Source organism: Durotheca rogersii (assembly GCF_024521655.1).
Source record: "Durotheca rogersii strain YMJ 92031201 chromosome Unknown GGS23scaffold_27, whole genome shotgun sequence".
In the NCBI taxonomy this organism is placed as follows: domain Eukaryota; kingdom Fungi; phylum Ascomycota; class Sordariomycetes; order Xylariales; family Xylariaceae; genus Durotheca; species Durotheca rogersii.
The window spans coordinates 371134-390965 of NW_026251258.1; the positions used below are offsets into that span (position 1 = coordinate 371134).

At 47.1% G+C, this 19832-nt stretch overlaps 4 protein-coding genes and 1 non-coding gene across 5 annotated transcripts; 2 read left to right on the forward strand and 3 right to left on the reverse strand.

Moving 5' to 3' along the window:
* Nucleotides 1-10254: 10254 nt before the first annotated feature.
* GGS23DRAFT_599921 (uncharacterized protein) lies at nucleotides 10255-11001 on the forward strand (the record flags this gene model as incomplete). Its single annotated transcript, XM_051518988.1, has 2 exons — nucleotides 10255-10264; nucleotides 10745-11001. The coding sequence occupies 2 exons, from the start codon at nucleotides 10255-10257 to the stop codon at nucleotides 10999-11001; spliced, it is 267 nt and encodes an 88-aa protein (XP_051368703.1).
* Nucleotides 11002-11829: 828 nt separating this feature from the next.
* GGS23DRAFT_t77 lies at nucleotides 11830-11919 on the reverse strand. Its single transcript has one exon. It is a non-coding gene; the product is annotated as a tRNA-Tyr (tRNA).
* Nucleotides 11920-12820: 901 nt separating this feature from the next.
* Nucleotides 12821-13537, reverse strand: GGS23DRAFT_599922 (pectin lyase fold/virulence factor; the record flags this gene model as incomplete). The annotated part of the gene is made up of 3 exons (XM_051518989.1): nucleotides 12821-13117; nucleotides 13193-13337; nucleotides 13389-13537. 3 exons carry the CDS (start codon nucleotides 13535-13537, stop codon nucleotides 12821-12823), a joined length of 591 nt encoding a protein of 196 aa, XP_051368704.1.
* A 659-nt stretch (nucleotides 13538-14196) lies between these two features.
* On the reverse strand, nucleotides 14197-17715 carry GGS23DRAFT_614512 (aspartyl-tRNA synthetase). Its single transcript, XM_051520652.1, has one exon. It carries the CDS (start codon nucleotides 17050-17052, stop codon nucleotides 14308-14310), a length of 2745 nt encoding a protein of 914 aa, XP_051368705.1. The 5' UTR covers nucleotides 17053-17715; the 3' UTR covers nucleotides 14197-14307.
* GGS23DRAFT_257847 (alpha/beta-hydrolase) lies at nucleotides 17674-19631 on the forward strand. The gene has a single exon (XM_051512328.1). It carries the CDS (start codon nucleotides 18212-18214, stop codon nucleotides 19388-19390), a length of 1179 nt encoding a protein of 392 aa, XP_051368706.1. The 5' UTR covers nucleotides 17674-18211; the 3' UTR covers nucleotides 19391-19631.
* The last annotated feature ends 201 nt before the right edge of the window (nucleotides 19632-19832 follow it).

Here is a 19832-nt window from a genome sequence, read left to right on the forward strand (position 1 = left end):
GATTATTTCTTTATTTCTTACGGGAGCTACGCTTATTTTACCTACCCGTTATAGTTCCTATTTTCCGATTAATCCCTATTATTTCTTAGTAGCCCTAATGGACCTAGCTCGCTCCTAGTTAATTAGGATTAATTAGGAATAGGTTAATTAGGTTAGTTTATAGGTTATAGCTCCGCTAGCCTAGTTATTATCGGACCTTTCCTAATCTTTCTTATTATTTCCTATTAATCGTTAATTAAACTAGCTTAGCTCCTAATTAGTAGCGATTAAACAGGTTCGGGATTAATTAGGATCGGGTATAGTTAGGTACGGTTGCAGTTACCTACCTACTACCTACTTATTACTATTACAATCGCCTAGTTAACCTATTTCTTCCTAACTTATCCTGTTAGCCTTTGATTAAACTAGCTAGCTTTTAGTTAATTAGGGTTAATCGGGATTAGGTTAATTAGGTTTAATAGGAACGAGAGCTACCGTACCTATTACTATTAGGAGTTTAATTATTCCTTACGGATTAATTGAACTAGGGAGGCTATAATAGTACGGTAGATCTAGGCCACGTAGCCTTTTCGATATATATTTATATAGATCGCGTACTCATATTTTCATTAGCCAGACTTAGACCTATAGATATTACGACCTATAGCTATTCACTCGTTTCTTACCATGCCTTTCTAGCCTTCCTCCTTTACCCTTTTCCACTCCCCCTTTCCCAGCTGCCGTTTTCAGCTAGCCGATCAACCGATTACAGCTATTTACAGCTGTGATCTTAGTTAATCGGCACTAGGCTAGTTATTGGCAGTTAGGTAGTCCTTATTTCGTGCCTCCGTTAGCGTGCCTACGCTACTCCTGTTTAATATCTTACTATTATAATGGGCTGCGCCTAGTTATGGAACCCTGGTTAGCATAGCACCAGGGTACGTAACCGCTCCTCCCGTATATAGCTAGCTCCTAAAGGCGCGGCCTTAATAAAGCGTATCTTTCTTCCTTTTCCTCCTCGTATAGCTTTATTCCTTTAATTTATACCCTTTTACCTAGCGAATAACTCTTAAAACCGTAATAAAAAGCTATACTATCTTTTCCGTAAGGTTAGTACCTAAATATCCGATATCCGACTCTTAAATAACGGAAGATAAGTCTAAGGCCTAAGCGTAATCGAGCGCTTAAGAGGCGACGCTAGCTTATTACGTATTATTATAAGACCTTTATTTCTTAAATTCCATAAGAAAATATATAACCGATTTTTTACGAAGTAACTCCTTAGTACTCGTACTACCGGTACCCGTACCCGTACCTAAGGTTATAGCTACCCTACTTACGGGCGTAAACGAAATTCGACGAAAACCTCTTAAGTAATACGAATAAAACGGGAAGGCTATATCGTTTTACTTTTACTTAGAAAAACTATAAGCGAAAATCTTAATCGACGCTTCGGACGGCTTATTCGGTAATAATAACGCGATATGGTACTCTATCCTCGGTACGATACCCGAGGATCGGTAACGGAAAATAAAATACTTCTAGAGATCCGGCGGTTTAAGAAGCGGGTTTTAACCTAAGGACTTACTAAGGTATATAAAAGAAACGTTCGGTAATATTTAGGTTAAGGAAGACGCGTAATAAAAACTACGGAAACTACGGTAGAAAGAGGAGGAGACCTTCGGAAGCTTCCTATCCGATTTCGAAGAGGTCCTAACGAACGCTAAAGGCTTTAACTAAGATAACGATAATAAACTAACGTAACTAAAAGTAATATTATTTAATTACCTTTAAAATATATTAATTCCGATTTAAATATCTTAAGATTACGATACCTTTATCGCTTAAATCTACTTAATCGCGTAACGTTACGAATAAATAGCCGAATTTAAGCGGCTCGCGAAGGAGTTAGGCGAAAATAAGCGCTATTCGGCGACCCCGAGTTACGAATTAATATCCGTTACCTAGCGCTCGGATTTCGCTCGGATAAATACTTAAGGCGATACGATTATAGTAGGCTTTATTAGATCGTAAGAGAGGTTCCGTTAAACCTACGACGGGTTTAGTAACGGACCTAATAATAGTACCCGACGGGTAAGGTAGGTACCTTAAAAGGAATACGAGAAAAAGAAGGTCTAGGATAGCTACTTTCGCTACGGCGTTAGTTAGTATTAGGTTAAGGACTACTCCTACTTACCGGTTATTCGTCCGAGTAACTAAAAGCGGTCCCCGTCCGTACCGGTACGGATAACGTAAGTTATCGAATCATTATTAAAAGAACTAAAGGATATATTAGCTAATATAACGGCGGAAAAAGAATAGCTCTATTATAAAGTCGGGCGACGGAGCCTAGCTAAGAGGTAATAAATAAATAGAAAGCTTATAAGGATAGAATAAAAAGTAGCCCCTTATTATTATTAATTATAGTTAATAAAACGTCGTTATCGGAAGCCCTTATAAACGAAGGTTACTTATATTTTATAGTTATTAATAAGGACTTATTTAGATTCCTTAATCTATTCCTTATTCCTATCCCTTTCCGTAGTATTAAAGACGCTTTAAGCGCTATAAAAGAAGCGGTAATTTAAAGTATTACTTATATAGCCCTAAAGATTAACGGATATACGTAGCTAATATACGTATACGTTATTTTATTATTAGAATTCCTAATAATTTTAGGAAAACCATAATAAATATATAACGAGGTAGTTTCGTATTTATACGAGAACCGATTATAGTACGGAAAAGTACGAATAAGCGTATAATATAAGAGAAAGAAACGTACGACCTCGCTTATAAAGGAGCTAGAAGAGGCTTAATACGTATTAATTAATACGTTCGTAGGCTTAGTTAAAAGGATACGCCGCCGTAAGAAAAAAGGAATGAATACGGAAGATATATCGATATTCGCCGCCTCTTTAATAGATATAAAGAAAGCCTTAAAGCCGAAGCCTATAAAAACGAAGGCGGAGTTATAAGAGATAATCCTACGGAAGTTTTACGACTTACTTTCGTTATAAAAGAAGGAAGAAGCCGACCGTTTCGCCCTATATCGCCCGGGCGTTAACTATAAGATTAATATAGAAAAAGGATTAAACGGAAGAAAGAAACCGTTACCTTAAGGTTCCTTATATAGGATATCCCGGGAAGAGCTTCTGGTATTACGGAAAACGCTCCGCGACTTACTAGATAAGGGATTTATCCGGGCTAGTAGCTCGGAAATAAGAGCCTTAGTTTTCTTCGCCCGTAAGTTAAAAGGCGGCTTCCGATTTTATTACGATTATCGGGCGTTAAATCGCTTAACCTAAAGAAACCGTTACCCGCTTTCGTTTATCGGCGATACCTTACGTAACCTTACGTCGGTAAAGTAATTTACGAAGGTAGACGTAGTCGCGGCCTTTTATAAGGTCCGTATCGCGGAAAGCGACGAATTTAAAACGGCGTTTAAAACCCGATACGGATTATTCGAATAACTAATAATATCCTTCGGGTTAATAAGCGCTCCGGCGACCTTTTAAAAATATATAAATAACGTTTTAAAGGAATTCCTCGACGACTTCGTTAGCGCTTATATAAACGATATCCTTATTTATATAAGCGGGTCCCGTAAGAATTATATAACTAAAGTACGTATAATCTTAAAGCGCCTTTACGAAGCCGGCCTCTACCTAGACCCCGGGAAGTACGAGTTCGTAATAACGACCATTAAGTACCTAGGGTTTATTATATACGCCGGTAAAGGAATATAAACGGATCCGGAAAAGATAAAAGTAATATTAAACTAAGAGGCCTTTATTTTAGTAAAAGAAGTTAAAAGCTTTCTAGGGTTCGTTAATTATTACCGTATATTTATCCCTGGATTTTCCGAGATTACCGTTTCCTTTATTATTTTAATAAAGAAGAATTAGCCCTTTAAATAAAACCTTATTTACGAAGAGGCGTTCTAGCGCCTAAAGACCTTATTTACGTCGGCGCTTATTTTAACGTAATAGGACCTAGATAAGTTAACGTTTTTAGAAGTAAACTACTTAGGATAGGCGCTTAGTAGCGTATTATCCTAATAAGCCGGGAGGGGGAAAAAAATAGTAGCTTATTACTCTTAGAAGCTAAGGCCGGCCGAAATTAACTACCCGATTTACGATAAGGAAATATTAACTATTATTAAGTACTTAGAATAATAAGACGCCGAGTTAAGGAGCTATAAAAAATTTATTATTTTAACCGATTATAAGAACCTCGAATATTTTATAATCCGCTAGCGCCTTTCGGAGCGGTAAGCGCGTTAGGCGGAACTCCTATCCCGGTATAACTTCGACCTTATTTATTACGTTAGTAGTTAAGCCGCGGTTTTTAATGCGTTCTTTCGAAAGAACTAAGACCGATTAAGTATAGACGATAAGGAATTATAATACTTATAACTTATCCTTAAAGGGGCTCTTCGAAATTAAACCTACGTAGTAATAATATTTTAATCCGCCGGGCCCGATGTTAGAGTTTTCGAAGATAACGAACTCTAGTTCTTATAGGAAAAGACGGCGTACTTCGATACGTTATATTAATAGGCGTATTAGGTAGTAAAATAAAGCGCTCGTTCTTTCGTTCCGATTATAAAGTTAAAGGTATAAATCGCGGAATATACGATTAACGCCGGAGAACGGTTATTATTTAGGAACCGGATATAGGTATTAAAAGGTCCGTTTCCCGGAAACGCGGAAATAAACTCCCGAGGTACGGATTAATTTAACGAACTACGAACGAAAATAATCTAAAAAGCCTACGATTTATACGCTATCGGTTACTCCGGCCGAAAGGATATTATAACGATCCTAAGCCGAGACTTTTATTAGCCGATATTTTATTAATACGTAAGGAGGTTTATCCGTAATTATAATATTTACGGCCGCTTTAAGTTATAAAGGGAATATAAAAAAGAACTCCTTAAATTTCTTCCTATATTTAACCGCTACTTTAAAGATATATAAATAGACTTTATCGTAAACCTATTCCTATTAAAGGATAACCGGTATATATAGGTAATTAAGGATCGCTTAAGTAAGATTATAATTCTCGAGCTTACGTTTATTATAAACGTAAAAGCATATACGGAGCGCTTTCTAGCGTATTACGTCCGATATTATAACTAACTAAGGAATATTATAAACGATAAAGAATCGAATTAACTAAGCCGTTTCTAGAGTTATTTTTACCGATTAATAGGTATAAAGTAAAAATTAAATACGGTATATTATCTTTAAATAAATAAAGGCTCCGAAAGAGTTAATTAAAAAATTTAGGCGGTATTACGAAACTATATTAACTACGAATAAAACGATTAAGTATAATAACTATTTATCGTTTAATTAGCGTTAAACGAACGGCTTAATACCTCGATAAGGCTTTTTTCTTTCTTCGCGATATACGGCTTCGACTTAGACCCCGTACCTACGGTTTCCGCCGATCCGGGCGCGGAAATAATACCTTTATTACCGGAACTTTAGGCGAAGGCGTTCGTAAATAAGGTCCGCGTAGTTTTAAACTTCGTATAGGTAACGTTAGCCGTAGCCTTTTAGTAATACGAATTCTACGTAAATTAGAAACGATTTCTAGCCGAAAGACTTTAAGTAGGCGATAAAGTATAGCTCGACCTTACTTATTATAATACGGGTAAACTTAAAAAGAAGCTCGATTAATTAAAGGTAAAATATACGATTACGAAAGTATTAAACCTATACGTAATTAAATTAAAAGATATCCCGGCTAAGATCGATAATAAGTTTTACGTTAATTAATTACGAAGAACGTATACGAACGAGTTACTAGGCTAAACCCGAAACGACTTATAGCCTTTCTTATTATTTATCGAAAGGACTAACGAATTTATAATAAAGGAAATCCTTTACGTAAGAGATAAGAAAGTAGGTAAGGAAAAACGACGCGAAGTTTTAATACGTTAAAAGGGTTATTAAGAATTATTTTAATACTTATTATCCGACTTTATAAAGGTAGAGGTATTAAACGTTTACGAAAATAAGTACGGATTAATAACCGTAAACGACGGCTTAAGGGAAAAATATACGACCTAAAAAAACTTAAAATTACGATTAATTAAAAAACGAAGTACTTAAAAACCGGGCCGCGAAGTTAAATCTCTTTTTTAAACGTTATAAAGGCGTTATTTAATTATAAAAAAAAAAAGGGAAAGGGAAAGGCCGATTAATCGTCGTCGTCGTTATAATTACCGTTTTTTTCCTTTTCCGGAGGAGATTCGGAAGTATCGGCTTCTTCGGCTTCTTCGTCGAGAATAAATCGGGCGGCGAGGGAACGGCGGACGCGCGTAACGCGGTTAATACCTAACGTTTTTAAGGGAAAAGGAGAAGCTAAGGAACGGAAGCGGCGTTAAAAGTAGCGGAGGCGTAAGCGGAAGCGCGGAAAGCGGGCCGGCGAGCGGGAACGGAAGCGCCGGAAGCCTTTTAAGGCGTTAATCCGCTCCTTTAGGGCCGAAACCGTACGCTAAAAGGCGGCGTTATTAAAGCCGGAAGCGGCGGGAGTAACGGGCGGGCCGGCGGGAGTAACGGACGGGCCGGCGGAAGCGGTAGCGGCGACGGTAAATAAACCGGTAGGAACGGCTTCGTTAAAGCGGGAGGCCGGGTTAAAGGCTCGGATTATAAGGTTTACGAATTCTTTAGAAAAAAAGGTTAATATATATAAAAAAAAAAAAAAAAAAAGGGGGGAGGGAAGGTTAACGGGCCGATTAAGCCGTAGGTTAATAAGCGTTCGGCGGCGTTAGCGAGAACGAAGGCGTTCCGTAAGCGGAAGCCGCTAGCGGAAATACGGCCGGCTACTTATTAATAAGCGGCGGAAAGCGCGACGGCGGGGCTAGGAGATATTAATAATAGTTATTTATACGAGGTATACGTAATACTTATAGCGGCTAATAATTATATCCGTTAACCGCGTATTCCGTATACGCCGGGCCCCGGCCCTTTTTATCGTAATAAGTACGTAAGGCGCTTACGTAACGACGGTAAGGGAAGGCGCGGGTATCCGCCGGACGAGTAACGGCCGAGCGGGGAATAGTAGCCGTACGCGGGGCGGTAGTCGTACGCGAGGGAATAAGAGTTTAAGGGAGAACGGTAGCCTCTTAGGCGGCGGGCTTAGGACTAAGGGAGGCGCTTTCTTACTATAAAACCGATTAATACGTAATTAGGCAAAAGAAGTAGCGAAACGAAAGAAGTTAGCCTTATTAAGGCCGCTACGGCGGCGATATTACTAGCGTTATTACTACTACCCTTATTAGCGGGAGGGACGGACGTAAGGCGTCGTATTAAGCGATAGGAAGTAAGAGCGAAAAGACCTAGGGAATCGGGAAACGAAAAGGAAGATATTTATTAATACTACGTTAGCTAGGAATTAATCGAATACCTTACGAAACGCGCGAGTTAAAAGAAGAGCTATATCCCGACGAAATACGGCCTTAGTAATAATATAATAACGATAAATAACCGTAAAAAAGGAGGTTTACCTACGTTAATTAAGGTAGCGGGAACGGGAAAGCTATTATTATTATAAAAGGAGGAGAGGTTTAAAAGGAAAAGTAAGAAAAGAAATAAAAGAAAGGTTAATTAATTAAAAAAGAAAAGAAGCGCTATTAACTAAGAACGATTCGAATACCTTAATTAACGGAAAGGAAAGCTTATATAATAGGTTACGCTTAGTTATAAAACCCTAGTTAATATAATATCAGAATACGTAACCGCTCCTCCCGTATATAGCTAGCTCTTAAAGGCGCGGCCTTAATAAAGCGTACCTTTCTTCCTTTTCCTCCTCGTATAGCTTTATTCCTTTAATTTACATCCTTTTACCTAGCGAATAGCTCTTGAAACCGTGATAACTATGATAGTTACGTTTAGGAGAGGGATTAAGGCTTAGTTATTATTATTCTAGTTCTTTTAGTTATTTTAGTTATTTTAGTTTTTATATAGAAGAGATATTAGAAATACTTTATAATAAAGGGATTATAGATACGTACGAAGATATAATAATAATAAAGATAGATAATATTAAGAGAGGAAGAGAATAATAATCGGACGAGATAAAAAAAGAAAAAAGAAAATAAAGAAAAAGAAAAAGGAAAGAGAAAGAGAAAGAGAAAAGAAGAGATATATAATAAGAAAGTATAAAGGTAGCTATATAAAATTTAATTTAAATAATAATTATTCCTCATACGAGGATATATTTCTATAACCTTATTAATATTTCCTTTCTCTTCTTTCTTTTCTTTTCGTTTTTCTCTTCTCTTTCCTTCTACTTCGTTTAGTTATTATTCTTTTTCTCTTTTAATATTATCTTTATTTTTATTAATATTATATCTTCGTACGTATTTATAATTCTTATAATACTAAATATATAAAATAAAGGTTATTATTATATTAAACGATATAATAAGAAGGTAGAATAATAAGAAGGTATAGGAATAACTATATAGAGTTTAATTTAAATAATAATTACGCGAATAATTATATAGAATTTAATTTAAATGGTAGTTAGTTACGTAAATAACTATATAGAATTTAATTTAAATAGTAGTTACGTTTCGTATAAAGATAATCTAAATAGTAGTTACGTAAATAACTATATAGAATTTAATTTAAATGGTAGTTACGTTTCGTATAAGGATAATTTAAATGATAGTTACGTTTCGTATAAGGATATATTTCCATAACCTTATTAATATTCCTTCTTTCCTTCCTCTTCCTTCCTCTTTTCTCTCTCCTTTTATTACGTCCGACCATTTCTCTCCCTCTCTTAATATCGTCTCTTTCCTTCTCGTTATTATGTCTTCGTACGTATTCATAATCCCTTTATTACGAAGTATTACTAATATTTCTTCTATATAGAAACTAAAATAACTAAAATAACTAAAATAATTAAAATAATTAAAATAATAATAACTAAGCCTTAATCCCTTTTCCGAGCGTAATTATTATAATAAGATATTTAATATCTAATATACGTACGATAACTAAGAATAATTAGCGCGTTCCGCCGGCTCCTATTAATACTTAGGCGGATTCTCGGGTCGCTATTCGTTAGAACTTATTAACCTTAATCCTCTTACCTATTAAGGAATAGGAGTTAATATAATTCTACTATAATAACCTATAGCGTATTATATTAGCCCTACCTAATCGCCTTATAATTATCGTACGATAATCGCTAATACTAACGTAGGTACTATTATACCGGCTAAGCTATATTAATGCTTTACTTATTATAAGTAAAGGTACGGCCGTTCCGGTAGCGTATCGTACTTATCGAGAATAAACCGTACGATATCTAAACGGATATAGCCGGCCGTTCCCGGTTTATATTAAGTTACGCGGCTATTTCGGTAGTTCGTATACTTATTATAAGTTCCGGGATTACGTTATACGGTACTTCGTACGCGACGGCGGTCCCGAAGATCCGCCCCTAAATAACGCCCTTCCGCCGCCGCCGCCCGTATAACTAACTAATTAAGTAATAAAACTAACCTCGTCCGACGAAGAAGGGACGGTAAATTACCTAGTAGTAGTAAATTAACGTAAGTATATATTTCCTTTATACGAGCCCTTTATACGAACCCTTTCTATAAGATTTTTAATTTAGTTTTATAGTTTAAACCTTGCTTTATTTTTATTTTAAACGGCAAATTTAATTTTAGAAGGAAAAAGAAATTAATTTAGCGTTATAAAGTTCTAGTGGTTTTTTTTTTTCGAGGTAAATATTTCCGAAAATCGTTTTATCGGATACGTATTAATGGTATACCGTAGACGTCTCCTATTCGCAGTAGCGGTACGTAATGCACACCTAGCTACGTCCCTAATAACACGACGTCGTCCGTCGCGGTCCGCGTGCATCTCTTCGGAAATCGCAATACTGCCATACTAGACAGCATAAAGAAGGATATCTCACTTGGTTATTTCAACCCTGATGAGGTCCCAATTGGGCCAACCCAGTAGAGCGACAGTGGGTGAGAGAGAGAGGCGGGACAACGTATTATTGACGCAGGTAGGATCGTCTATCGGGAAAGGCTCCGGCCCTCTCGGCATCGGAGTAAAACTGCATACGGTCGCCCAGGGTGTCGTCAACACGCGCGGTATCAGCGTCAGTTGCAGGTTTAGCCTCTCCGGAGACATAGCCCCTCAGGCAAGCTGTCGAACGTGGTGCTATCCGTCTATCTCGCTGCCAGCTCATGCGTAGCAGGTATTAGTTTCCGATCTATACCTATCTGACATGTCCGCGGGTAAGCGATCCCATGCTGAACCAAAGTGCATATCTTACGAGCTCTGCCGATGACGCACCCGAGACAGGGCACCCAAGGGCGCCTTGTCAAGGATAGTCCGCTCGCACAGCCTCGCCGCCGACTGTGGAGGAGAGGGAGTGACTCCATCGGCCCCCTATCACCCTCGCTTCACCTGCTCCTCGCCCGTCAGTCATATACCAACCGGTATAAGACAGTCTCGTCTCCGAGCCTATCCCCCCAGGCAACCATCCTCAAGCTCACCTCCCATCGTCTCATATATACCTACATCCACACAAAAGAGACCATAACGCCATCCCATCCGGTCTCATCCGATCTCAACACCGTGCCTATCCCCGCACAACCTCTAGCCAACATCTAGACTCGCCTCTACCACTCCCAACCAGGAGCCAAAACCCTGAAACTCCCCCCGAGCAGCCTCACCCCCCGCCGCAACCATGTGCCGAGACTGTTATTCCACAGCCGCGGCGTCCTTCTCGCCGTCGCTCGCGATGACGAACCCGGCGCTCGTGTGGCCGCACCAGGAGGAGCAGAAGCAGCGGACGGCCGCCGCGTCCGCGTCCGCGAACGGCAACGCCAACGCGCCCTCGTCGGCCTCGATCCGCTCCGAGTCCACCGCCTACTCCCACGACAAGGCCCAGCCCGCGCGTGACCCGGCGAAGCGGTCGATTGGGCAGCGGATCAAGAGCGCGCTCGGCAGCGCTGCTAAGGGGAATTAGCGCAGCTCGAGGGACGGCAGAGAAGAAGATGGGGACAGCATATCTGCACCTGCGACAACGAACGAATAGGACGCTTTGGGGAAGGGTATTAGAGAGAGAGAGGAGGAAGGGGGGGGGGGGGGGGAGGGCAGGGCGGCTGGGCACGGAGGCATGTGGGATTTTGGTTGGATAGGCGGGGGATATAGAAGTCTCAGTTTGATACCTATTTTATGCGCGGTCGAGGGCAAGAAAAGCTATATTTTGATAAATGATATCAGTGGTTGATTCTCGGTTCACTAATAGATTGATTTTCTGCTGCTAGACTGCAGCTGTTCCCGTCCACTGTACTCCAAAGGTCCTTACTCCAAGGAGCACTACGCGGCCAAGCCCAAGACACACAGGAGAAGAAACAGACAATTGATGCCCTAGAAATTTAAATAAAGTCCTCGAAATACAAACCGGATGAACAGGCGTAAGACGGGTACTATATAACCGGAGAGGAGCTGGCAGAACCCTTGAGAGGATTGTCAGGTGTTTTAGAGCTGGTAGAGGTCATGCTGACTATAAGAACAGTTGTGCATCTCGAGTCAAATCCAATCGTTCACGAAGTAGAGCGATGCAGTATTCTTATTTCTCGTTTACGCACCTTTACACCGTGGGAACCTGTCAGGTACATAAATCCAACTGTGGCCATCACATCATGTCATGTGCAAAATTTCTAAAATACGAGAATTATATGCAGGTGAAAAGCTAGTATACAATATGACGAGAAAAAGACATATGGGAGCGGGAACGAGGAAGAAGACGTGGACATGGGTAGAAGCGAAGACAAGCAAAAAAAATGAATGTTCCCTCGGGCCGGAATCGAACCAGCGACTTTTCGGTAACAATTGTATTGCAATTACAGCCGAACGCCATAACCAACTAGACTACCAAGGGCTCGTGTGATGAGAGTACCACAACAGCCATGCACCTTAGCCACAGCACCGCAGGGTCCACAGTCCCGCCATGAGCTGGACTCGAAACCACTGTAGCGATGCGGCAGGGCAGTTGACGAGTTGGAAGACATAGAAAAGTGTGCTTTTCTACGAGGTCAATTATTAAGAGGAGGGGTTCGTGTTCTATTTTATATACTCATTGCCCCCCTCCCTCCCCTCCTAGCTAATGGACAGGGATCTCCCACCAGCTGATTCGCCGATGCCTACTAGACTCTTGGCGATGCGCATACTTCATGGGTCCGCTGCTTACAGCGGCAACAGCTGACACGCAGCTGTACGGTACGTACCGATGTGAAGTGCCCGAATCAGACGGATGACACTCGAAAAGAATTTCTCTTGCCTCTCAGACCTGAACGCTATCGTCAACTCACTCCGACCGCAACGCAACGCTTCAATTCTACGATCTCGACTACGGATGGGCCTGGCTTATCTGTCCCAGCCATCGCCTACTTGCCCACCGACCTAGCCGACCCGAATCTATAAGAATGCGCAGGCATCCGGACATGCACAAACACGTGGAGAGGTGTTCAATTCGTACCAGTCTACCCGTCTACGTCATCAAACACGGCCAACCAGCCGCTCCTTGCAGCCTACCAAGACAATGCAAGGAACGGACCCGATCTGCGCAGGAACGGAATCGCTGCGGCGCGTACAGACCAGGAACCATTCCCCCGGATTCCACTCCTGCGCCTCAGGTCCGGGTCCCTCGGGCGTTCGCGTTAACGACCACCGAGCCTCGGCACGTAGAGGCGGCACGTAGGTAGTGCGTGGAAGACGGAGTCCGAGCACTTGTTTCCTCCTCTCGCCCTCTGCGCCAGCCCCGCCGCCGCCCTCCGGGCTCCTCACAACGCCGGCACGAGCGAGTTGACGCAGACCTCGACGTTCGCGTAGCCGCTGGCGGCGCGGCGCGTGGCGTCGGCGGGGTCTGCGGGGTCGAGGCCGCGGGCGCGCCCTCCTCGCTGACCAGCGCCCCGCGCCATCGGGTTAGCCGGGTGCGCGGCGCCGGCGCCAGTGCGAGCGCGAATCCGTAACTCACCTTTCCCCGAGTCCCCGCCCTTGCCCATCCGGAACCGGATGTACCGCACGATGGCGTTGTCGACATTCGAGAACGACATGCCGTTGCCGTACACCGTAATGCCCTCCACGCGACTCATCGTCAGTGGCCTAAAGCTCTATTACAACATTTGTAGGATAGAAGAGGACCGCTGCCCCACCTCTCCCGGCGCCGTCTGCCCGGCGATATAGATGTTCTTGGAGACGGCGACGCGGGTGTTGATCTTGATGGTGCCGCCGACGTCGAGGATGACGATGCGGTTAGACTCGGACACGGCGTCACGGAACGACCGGGCCCCCGTGTCGCTGCACCGCGGACGTGGTTAGCGGCGGCTTCCCGCACCGGGACGCACTCACTTCAGGTTCGTCACGCGGTAGACCGACCCCGTCCTGCCGCCGACGGCGTTCCGCCCGAACCCCTCGGCGCCGGGGAAGGCGAGGAGCCCCCACGCGCTGGGGACGAGCGCGGCCAGCGACGCCGTAACCAGGAACTGGAGGAAGCCCATGTCTCGCACGGGGAAGAAGTGTTCTCGAGGATGGGCAACCGGGACAGATGCTCGACGGTGCCGGATATCTAGCGTCTATGAGGGGGAGCAGGGAGTTAGGATAGGTAGGTAGATAGAGATATCAAGGGCTAAATATACCTGCCTACCTGGGCAAGGCCTCTCCAGACGACAACCCCCGGCCGCGCAGGTAGGTTTTCCGGCTACTCAAGGGAGTACACCGGGGGCCCCGAGCGCCTATTCGTAGAAGATCGGAGACGGCGACGGTATATATAACGTAGCTGGGGTAGTATGGGCCGGGGTAGGCGGTAATCTAGGAACGGGTCCAGGGGTCCCGTCTAGCTGAAACTTATTATATCGACACCAAGGGGTTTCTTAGGACGCGCTATTTTCCATGGTCTCAGATCCATTATTGATGTGTTTATGCACGAGATAGGAGTGATCGCCGCCCACCAACAACGACCTGCCTCCGTGGGAGTTGTTCGCAATCCCCGCAATGGCCTCTCGCCTTATCCGCTTAGCCTTGAGCCGGCTGCGCTCTCTACTACGCATATTACGATAACCTAGAAACCAAATCGATCATGCTACGCACGTATTACTTTCCGACGACGGGTATCTGCCCTCAAACCCACACCATATCACACCTGACCCATCCCACCCTGCAATGCTAAGCCGCGGTTGGCCTGGCCCTGGCTAGGTCGTGTCACAGCCACGAAAGAAGAAAGGGGACTGGCCATCCACCACGAAAACAACGCCGACGAGCCTGTGTTTTTTTACATCTCGTCCTCGAAGAATTTGATCAGCGTCCTGGCGCCGGACACGCCGAGGCCCATGGAGGGATAGCAGATGTAGACGGGGTCGTGGCGGACGCCGAACTTGTCGCGGAAGTCGCTCTTGGCGCTGAGCCGGAGCTGCTGGGCGACGGCGCCGTACGTGCGGCGGAGCAGGCGGGCGCGGACGCCGCGGAGGTTGCTGCCGATGGCGAGCTCGTCGGCGGCGCCGGCGCCGAACGTCACGCTGCGGACGCCGGCCGCCGTCAGGCTCTGCACCGCGCGCGAGATCAGCGCCTCGATGCTGCCCGACGGCGCCCCCGGGAAGTCGAGCGCGAACTTGATCTGGTACCCGTGCGCCGGCGACAGCCGGTGCAGCACCACGAGCCCGACCACCTCCCCCCCCTTGTCCTCCGCCCACACGTACCGCCGGTACGCCCCCGACACCCACGGCCGCACCTCCGTGATGTGGATCTGCTTGCGGCCCCTGCGGCCCTCCTTCCAGTCGGCGATGCGCCTGTCGCACCGCTCCCTCACGTCCTCGGGCACCGCCTCTCCGAGCGCCGTCTCGTGGATCTTGATCTCCGCGTTCTTGGCCTGCCGTTCCTTCTTGGTCACCGTGCTCGCGTTCTGGGTGTCGATGCGCTCCTCCGCGACGCACGTAAGCGTGCGCCACCCGAGCTTCGCGCCGAGGATATCTTCGACCTGCGCCGAGGCTAGGACCCAGATGGGGCGCAGGTCTGCCGCCTTCTTCAGGTGTCTGAGAAAGGCGCCGACGACGGCTGGGTACTGCCGCGAATCGCAGAGCGGGTCCCCCATGATCAGCGCATACCCGTTCTCTTCGGCAAATCCGACGGCGGCTCCTGTGTCGGTATCCCGCCAGACCTTGAATCGTTCGTCTAACCAGGCAGTATTTGTTGCGTCGCCATAGTTCGCGATGAGTTTTTCGAGGTCGGGCAGATGGATATGATTGTGCTCTCCGTTAAAGGTGTAGCGGATGGTATCAGCCTCCGGATAAGGAAGCGTGTCGCTATGATCGCACTTCTTCTCGGGCAGAGACTTTGTGTCTCGGGGGAACAAGGAGGCATTCCGGATATCTCCTAGGTTCAGTAACAGAAATAGCACACGCTCGAGGCCAATACCGCACCCCGCATGCGGCGGTGCTCCCCATATAAAGGCTTGCATGTATTCTTCCATACTGTCCACGCTAACTTCTGCCTTTTTCATTCTTTTCGCCAGGGCCCGCGGGTCGTTGATTCTTTGGCCGCCAGTTACGATCTCCTGGCCTCGGAGGAATATATCGAAGGAGTTGGTGACTGAATCATCATTCGGATCCAAATGCGTATAAAACGGTCGTGCTGAAGCGGGGAATTTGTCAACGATAAAGTAGTCGGTCTTGTACTTCTCCTTCACCAGCTGACCGAGCCGGATCTCGGCTTGAGTCCCTAGGTCTTCGTTTTCCGAGGCAAGCTTTCCGTCGCCATTGGCCTGTCCGCTCGCATTCAGCAATTGAATCGCCTCCTTGAACGTGAGCCGAGGTGTATTCTCCAGCCATACAAGGTCCTCGTGAGGGAATCTCGCCTTAATAATATCTAGGTCTTTGCGATACCGGGCGTATATGCCCTTGAATATCGCCTTCAACATCTCGTCGATCACGTCCATCGTTTCGTGGTAGTCCTTGGCGATAGCCATTTCCAGGTCTAAGCCGGTGTACTCGGTGAGATGTCGGTGGGTATTGCTGTTTTCCGCTCTAAAGACCGGGCCGATCTCGAAAACGCGTCCAAAGTCGGCAGAAATGGCCATCTGCTTTGCCAGTTGGGGACTCTGGGCCAAGAAGGCGGTCCTGCCAAAATAGTTCACCTTGAAGACTTCGGCGCCGGACTCGGTAGCGGCCGGCTGGAGCTTGGGTGTCTGTATTTCAATAAACCCTTGTTCTTCTAGCGAAGAGCGAAATATGCTGCAGATGCCCGAGCGAATGCGAAAGACGCCTTGCATGACCGGTGCCCGGAGAAAGATCAGCCGGTTGGCTACGCGAACTCGATTGGAAGCCAGCAGCTGGATTTCGTGGCTGTCCTCATCCTCTGCTACCTGTTCAATGTTGTAAACGTCGATGGGTATCGGATCGTCCACCGTAACCAAGACATGCATACTGTCGATGGCGATCTCGAGGTCTCGAATGCTACACGTCTTGATCGGGTCCGGCGGCTCCTTTACGACGCCGCGAATGTGCATCAGACACTCGGCGTTGAGATGCTCTGCCCACCGCACGAACTGCTCAGACACGACCCCCTCACGTACCTGGAGAACTCCTTGAACGGTTTCAACTTGTTGGCGCAGGAGTACGAAGGCCAATCTCGCGCTGACGGGCCGCACGTGGTGAAGCCTGGCGTTGAATTCGACGGTCTCGCCGACGTGTCTGGACGACAATTGACCTAGCGGAAGCGATGGTGGGAGGCCCTCGTCCTCGTCGGTGAGGGTGCCGTAGCTCGACCGTATCTGCGGTGGCTCTCTCTCCCTCGCGGCCTGCTCATCCTCCTTGCGTTTGGCTTGCTGGGACCTCCGCCCCTCTGTGATAGATTCCCTCTTCATCTGTTTGTCATATACGGCCCTGAGATGCATCTTGTCCGTTTCCCTACCCAACGCATCGGTGTCGCCAAGGTGGGCCTTGGTGATATGGTTCTCGGAAGATGTGTGCCCGGTGGCCCTGTTCAGCGCAAGAAGAGGCTGCTTGAGCCAGCTGGAAGGCATGGCGACGTTGTTGTACGGCCACTCGCCGGCTTGTCTCGCTCTACGATGCTTTCGTGGGGGGGGGAGCCTGCTCCGGGGTTGAGCATGCGCCGCGTTGGATTGTGCCAGGTGCGCTGTCGGCGGGTTGGTCCCGTACGGAAGCTCGGGTAGAAGACAGCGTACGCTTGGTTAGGAGAAGGTTTGTATATCTCGATGTCGTTATCGGTCGGGTTGACGAACATGCCTAGATCCGCTCGTGACTTCGTCTAGGGAATTATTTCAGGCTTCTTCACTTGAGTGTAGAGCCGAAAGATGGAGACCCCATGATAGACACTAGGCTTCCGGCCGGCCGCACAGTTTAAGCTATTTTGATAGCTCGATATTTCCTTGCCATTCATGCTTGCGACAAGCCGTGGTGCCTCCCGACCTCCCCTCCTCCCGAGACGCGACCTCGCACAAGTCGCACAAATTACATAAAGTGCATATAGTTGTGCATATATAGTATAGTAGCTATCCGCCCAACCAAGGCGACTCAGCGTGGCTGGCCCAGCCAATCGGGAGGCAGCTTGACACGGTGGCCGTCCTGATTCGGCAGTCGGCGCTCGCTCTGTGGTGACGGCGGCTTCCAATCCTCGACGTAGCGCCCGACGTCATGATTACGGCTGCTTGCCCCCAACTTCGTCATTCAGCGTTCAACTCGTGTTCGAGTTGTCGGCTACATGCGCCTGAGGTGCCGAGTAGATAAAGAGGCACCTAACTGGTACAACCTATAGGTACCTATAGGCAGGCAATCAGGTAGGTAGGAGCCTGCTAATATTGTCCGATAGGGCATTGAGAGACGGCTACCTCCAGCTCGACAGGGTACCTACAGGCTATTGTCACCCGCCCCCTTCTCCCGACCGCGAAACGTCTCGTATGCACCATGCGAGCGATCGCCGCGACGCATCGAGACGCCATGACCTAATGTCGACGCCGGCATCCTTCTGGCGATATTGCTGGGTCGGTCAGCCCATCACGGAAGCCGGCTCCGGAGCGATTGTTTTCCTCTGTTGAGTTGTCGTCATTCGAGGCGCGCGGATACCGTCATAAAACAACGCTGGGGACTCCGACCTCCGGGGGGGATTCGAAGCGAGTATCCTGCTACCAGACGAAAAATCACCGCGTTCGATAGAGTGCCACCATGCAAACCGTTGAGGGAATACCCGTGATCGCGAGGGATTCCCCGCAACAGCGGAGGAACGGGGGCGAGGCTTCTCCCTACCGAAAGCCGCTGATAGCAGGGGACAAGACTGGCAGCCCCCCCTCACGACTCTCGCTCCGTATTGCGGCTTGCTTCTGGAGGGCTCTGCAATACATCGGCGCTTTTCTGCATTTCCTGGCCCCCCCACGACCGCCGAGCCCGGATTTCGTCAGACCCGTCCGGTCTACCTTATCGGCTCGGAATGGTCGATTTGATCTTCAGTTCTACCTACCCGGGGGCTACAAGAGCAACACCAGGCGCAACAAGTGGCCTGTCGTCGTAAACTTCCATGGCGGGGGGTTTACGTTGGGTAGCGCATCCGACGATGCGAGATTCGCGCGCTTCGTGTTAGAGAAATGCCACGCCGTCTTCGCCTCGGTCGAGTATAGGTTGGCACCAGAGTGTCCCTTCCCGACCGCCGTCGACGACGGGGCAGACGCGATGCTCTACATCATCGAGAACGCGGCCGAGCTTCGCATTGATAGCCGCCGAATCGCGACGTCCGGGTTTTCCGCGGGTGGGAATATCGCCCTCACAGCGCCCATCCGGTTATACGAGCTCGGAAAGACGACAACGGTTCCCGAACACCGCATCGTCGCCGTCGCAACCTGGTATCCCATCACAGATTACACGCTAAGTCGCGCCGAGCGCCGAGAATCTGCCCTTCGCCCCGAACAAACCTTGCCTCCTACATTAACGGACCTCTTTGACGCGTCGTATCTCTTCCCTCCCGAGCTCGACCTTGCTCACCCATGCCTTTCTCCCTCGAGAGCCTCCGATGAAGTTCTCAGGGAGGGTCTGCCTCCAAATGTGATACTTTACACCTGCGAATGGGATATGCTGCTACGCGAGGGCCGCGAGCTTGCCGAACGATTGGAGCAGCCGCAAATCGGGAAAAACGTGTTTTACACCATGATACCCGGCGTCGCGCACGGTTGGGATAAGGCGCCAAATCCGGTGAAGCCGCCTCTTAAGTCGGAGCGTCTCTACGGCGAATGCTGCCGCAGGCTCCGGAGCATATTCGAGGATCATGAACCACGCTCCATTTTCGGCCAGTCGCTGAAACTGACCCCCCTCCTGCACTCACAACGGCGCAGCCACGGGAATGACACAGATTAAGCGCGTAAAAGTACCCAGGGTATCCCCACATTACGTGCCGAACCCCCAGGATGCACCGAAGCGTCGATCAGAATGAGGGGCACCTAATAATCTCGTCTTTCAGTTGCTTTGCCGCTCATCTGACCTTGGAAACTGAGGTTCTATGAGTTGTAAGTAGCCGATACCTACCATGTAAGGTAGATGGATCGGCGGATCGGAGGAAGAAGGGGGCGGGATGTTTCGCAGGGAGGGGTCTCGCATACGTCATCCCGTGGCTCCGCCGCGGGGCAAAGATGTACGAGCAGTTATGCAACTCCGTAGGCAACTCCTGGCGAACCCCTCCATACATCTGCAAGCTGTGATGAAATGGCGGGTCATAACAGCCACCCTCCTCCTATTCACAAGGGTGCATAAATGCCACTACACGCATTCATAACTATATGTAGGTATTAATGTGAGGTAG

Coding starts and splice junctions, on each gene's coding strand:
- GGS23DRAFT_614512 (XM_051520652.1), bottom strand. CDS start 17,052: ATGCCTTCCAGCTGGCTCAAGCAGCCTCTTCTTGCGCTGAACAGGGCC.
- GGS23DRAFT_257847 (XM_051512328.1), top strand. CDS start 18,212: ATGCAAACCGTTGAGGGAATACCCGTGATCGCGAGGGATTCCCCGCAA.